This window comes from Hibiscus syriacus, unplaced genomic scaffold (assembly GCF_006381635.1).
Source record: "Hibiscus syriacus cultivar Baekdansim isolate YM2019G1 unplaced genomic scaffold, ASM638163v2 tig00002520_pilon, whole genome shotgun sequence".
Classification (NCBI taxonomy): domain Eukaryota; kingdom Viridiplantae; phylum Streptophyta; class Magnoliopsida; order Malvales; family Malvaceae; genus Hibiscus; species Hibiscus syriacus.
In genome coordinates, this window is record NW_024061933.1 from 26,994 (window position 1) to 31,808 (window position 4,815).

At 30.9% G+C, this 4,815-nt stretch overlaps 1 protein-coding gene across 1 annotated transcript; it reads left to right on the forward strand.

The window, feature by feature from the left end:
• The first annotated feature begins 2,465 nt into the window (after nt 1-2,465).
• On the forward strand, nt 2,466-4,603 carry LOC120147673 (stem-specific protein TSJT1-like). The gene is made up of 4 exons (XM_039160985.1): nt 2,466-2,694; nt 3,622-3,862; nt 3,933-4,053; nt 4,150-4,603. Exons 1-4 carry the CDS (start codon nt 2,492-2,494, stop codon nt 4,338-4,340), a joined length of 756 nt encoding a protein of 251 aa, XP_039016916.1. The 5' UTR covers nt 2,466-2,491; the 3' UTR covers nt 4,341-4,603.
• The last annotated feature ends 212 nt before the right edge of the window (nt 4,604-4,815 follow it).

Below are 4,815 nucleotides of genomic sequence, written 5' to 3' on the forward strand. Positions count from 1 at the left end.
TTCTACATTATATATATGTGTCCATAATTATAGATTTTAATCGATCACTATCGAAATCAATTATTCAAAAAAAATTCATGTAAAATTGTTTTTTCTTATTCGAATGTGATCCTCACACATATAGTCATGAATTTAGTCCTTCAATTCTCCATCATATATGTATATAACATACAAAGAAAAATATGAATATATCTATATATATCGTATATAGTTATAGAAAACTACTTAAATTGAAATTGATTAATACTAAAATATTATAAATATTTATAATTAAATTTAAATAAAAAATCAAATAAATCAATTTGATTTAAAAAAAATAAAAATAAAATTTGAGTTAAAAACTAATATTCATCAATTCAACTTAACTCAAATCTTTCATTTGATATTAGTCGAGTCGAGTTCGAGTATCATTGAGTTCAACTCAACTCAAAAACTTCAAAATGAAGGTCAACTCGGATCGAAAACTTTTGAGCCTAAAATTTTTAAACTCAACTCGAACTTGAAACCATGAATTAAAGCTCGCAAAATCTCAAAATGAAAAAAATATTAAACTTAATTATAGCTTTAAACCCAAAAGTGAACTTAAACCTAAAATAAAAAAAACTTTATACTATGTTTTTTAAATCAACACATAAATGTTAATATTATTAATAATTTGTTTTTTTTAAATAAAATCTTAATATATTATATTTTTAAATTGTTCGTTAACTTTTCGAGTTGAGCATCAAGTAATTTGTTTAGACTCTTTAGGAACTCGAGTCGAGTTTTAGCTCAAGTTAAATATATTCAAATTAAATATTTATCAAACTTTAACCAAATCAATCTTAAATAACTCATAATTTATTTCATCTCTTAAATAGTGACCCCTTTGAACAGTAAGATATTTGTTATTGACCCATGTTAATCGTCATCCTGAGTTTCTGACGCAGTTCTTCTTCAACAATCTACAGCTTGGGCTAAATATTCACGGTCAAACTTAATTTGCCTATGCCACACGAACACGTGGACCAGGCGCTGTTAAGACAAGTGTCATATTCGAACAACTATTTATATACATGACCCAATGTATTTGAAATAATATATTGACTCAAGCCGGTTACCAAAAAAGTCGGTGTAATATCTTATTGTTTGGGATAAATTACTTACTGACCACTTAATTATAAGATTAGTGTTAATATTACCATCATACTTTTAATTTTGACAATATGATTACATAATATTTAAGTGATTTCAATATAGTCATCTACCGTTATTCAATTACAGTCACATCAGCTATGTTATTTATTTTATAACGGCAAATGACTAAATTGAAATCGCTTAAATAATTATATAATTATATTACCAAAATTAAAAATATAATAATCATATCGATATTAGTTCTTTAATTAGGTAGTCATTTAACCATCCCGCAACGATGGAACATATTCCTAATACTTGTTAGGGCAAGTTACATAAAATCATCACTTAATAATTTCACTCTTATTTTATTCACTAAAATTTAATTTTTAATTTAATTATTAATCTTTTAAATTCTTAATTTTTTAGTCATTCAATTGTTATCTATCTATTTGTAATTGACTTACTAATTTATATTAATTTTTTCAATTGTCCATCAAGTCAATCGTCATTATCGACAATTGTTAGACTCAAAAATTTTAAATTGACCAATTTTTATTTCCTAAATTCAAATTCGACTTTCATTTCATTCGAATCCATAAACCTCAATTAAACCACAAACTTCAAATCTCAATCAAACCCTAGAACTAAAATCACAATCAAACTCTAAATCTCGTAACCTATTTTCCATCATAAATCCTATTTTCACACTCAACACCCTATTCATATGGTGAAGAATCCCAACAATGACAAAAAAAAAAGCCAATAAAAATAATAATATATCTTAAAATCATGATGACCTGATAGTCAGATGCTAAGATCTATGAAGAAAAATATTAAAAATTTAAGATAAATTTAATATTTTTGTGGAGTCTCTATGATAAACTAAACATGAAAACAAATATTAGATTCATGTTTAAAAGGACAATATGAGTTCAATGAGGAATTTTTGGACTCGTCGATTTTCAACGATAATGGCTACTAGTAATTAAAACAACAATCAACATAATGACCGAAGTGAGTTTGATTAGGCTGAGGGAGAGAGAGAAAGTGAGAAAGAAAAAGAAGAAAAAAATGATTCTTTTTAATAATGATCTAAAATAACATCATTTTGGACTAAATTTAATTTTCATATTAAATCGTTATAAATTATTGAACGATATGCCGATCAAAGTAGGTGTAATTCAAAAGTTAAGTAGTTGGATTGAAATTTTTAAATTTTAATGATGGAAATAGGACTGAGGAGAAATTTGAGTGATGCAAAAGTAATTACCCTTACATTATTCTGAAAATTTTTCCCAGTCTTACATATTGGCCACATCAACAGATATCGCTCATCATCTAATTTTCTTTGCAAAGAAAAATAACAGAAAAAATGTTAGCAGTTTTCGAGAAATCGATTGCCAAGAGCCCTGATGCTCTTAATGTTCCCGGCGACTCTGGAGCAGCTTCAGCGCTCAACAATGGCTTCTTGGCTGCCCATTTCGCCTCTATTCATCCTGGCTCCGTCACTGTCAATCTTGGTTCTTCGGGTTTCATGGCCTACTCTCTCGAAAAGCAAAACCCACTTCTCCCCAGGTCTCTTTTTTCATCATCTTTAAGATTTTATTATTGGGTCTTTTTTCTTTCAGTTGTTTTTACTGATTCAATCATGAATATTCTTTGCTTGTTTTCTTTTTCCTTATTGTTTGCTCTGATTATGTTTTTTTTTGTGTGGTTCAAATTTGATACAAAGATTTTATATGTATTGTTGATTTGCAGGAAATCTAAGCTCTCGTGTGTGTATTTTTTTTTAATTTAGTTGTTACATCTTTCTTCACACTACTTGAAATCTTTTGTTTTTTCACTTATGGGATTTTGAGGGTGAAGTATCTAGATATAGCTCTTTTCAAAATTGCAGTTTAGTCCTTGGACATTAGAACTAAACAATTTAATCCCAAAATACTTGATGTCCGTGCAAATAAGTAGAATCGATGCTTGTGTTAATCCCTAAATATGATTTCTTTTATGATGAAAGTTTAAGATAGGTTGACTAGATTTGGGGTGTGGGTGAGTGTTGGATGCAAATATTTCCTCCCCATTCTCTTAGAGGCAGGGATGACGCAAGATTGTATTATAGCAGTGCAAACTTAGGAATTTATATTAGAAATTTAGGGTGTTTCAAGCTGCAAAATTAGATTATCAATAGAAAATACAAAAAAAAATGCTTAAATTATATATGAATTTGAAATTGGGTCCGACCGCACTCCCTTGGTCTATGCTTAGAGGGTCATCTCCCCATACATAGATCATGGGTGTTGGGCATGGATTTGATTAAACGTGATCATATTATGGATGTTGTTGAGCCGGAAATGTTTCTGGATTTTGCATGATTATGTTAATAATTCCCAATGTCAAGATTTTTCATAACAAGATTGCTACATGTTTGTTTGTTTTGGTTTATTGTTTTCGCTATGCAACGAAGATTTGGAAGCTTACTTTTCATGATTTTTCTTATGCTCCCAGAATCTTTGCTGTTGTGGATGACATTTTCTGCTTGTTTCAAGGCCACATCGAGAATGTTGCTGTTCTTAAACAACAATATGGCTTGAACAAGACTGTAAACGAGGGAATCATCGTCATTGAAGCTTACCGAACACTCCGAGACAGAGGTCCTTACCCTCCTGATCAGGTTGTAAGAGATATCCAAGGGAAGTTTGCTTTCTGTATCTACGATAGCTCTTCAAAAGCCACATTTATAGCTTCAGTAAGTGAATCCGAATTCGTTTAGGTTTCTTCTTCGATATGGTGTAGTTTTTCACATTTATCTTCTGCAGGATGCCGATGGAAGTGTACCTTTCTTCTGGGGAACTGATGCTGAAGGCCATCTTGTTCTTGCGGATGATACGGAGACCGTCAAGAAAGTTTGCGGGAAGTCTTTTGCTCCATTCCCGAAAGGTAAAACATGGCTCCATAACATATCTGTATCCAGCTATATAGGAGCATGAAAACTTCGATGCCTGACATTTTTCTGTTCCCCCATTTACTTTTCAGGGTGCTTCTTCACATCCTCCGGAGGGTTAAGGAGCTACGAGCATCCTCTGAACGAGTTGAAGCCGGTGCCGAGGGTGGACAGTTCAGGTCATGTCTGCGGTGCAACTTTCAGCGTCGATGTAGAGGCGAAGAAGGAATCTACTGGTATGAAAAAAGTCGGAAGTGCTGCAGATTGGTCTGCAAACTACTGAGCATCGAAACTTCTCCTGCTCGGCACAATGCTTGGTATTGGTAAGCGTCCGGATTCTATCCATCTTTCATAGTCTTCAGTTCCGAATTTCGCCATCTCAATGACTTAGCTGAACATTGTGAGTTTTCAGACTCGAAAATTGTTCTGTATTTTCAGATTAAGATGACATTTTAAGCAGAGCAGCTGTACATGTTTGATTACCATAAAAAATTAGATTGATATGGTACACGACATGGAATAATATTTCTCATCATAAATGCTTCTTAATATCTTTTGTCAAAGTAATGTTATGAATGATATATTGATATGCTTATGTTTTTTTTCTTCTTTTTCATTTAAAAAAATGGAGGTTATTGAGTGAATATTTAAGGAGAGATTTTTTTTATAAAAAGAATATATTTTTTAATCTTTTTATTAATGTGTTTTATTATATCAAAGAGTTTAAAAATGACCTTGATGATTTTAATATAATTTTT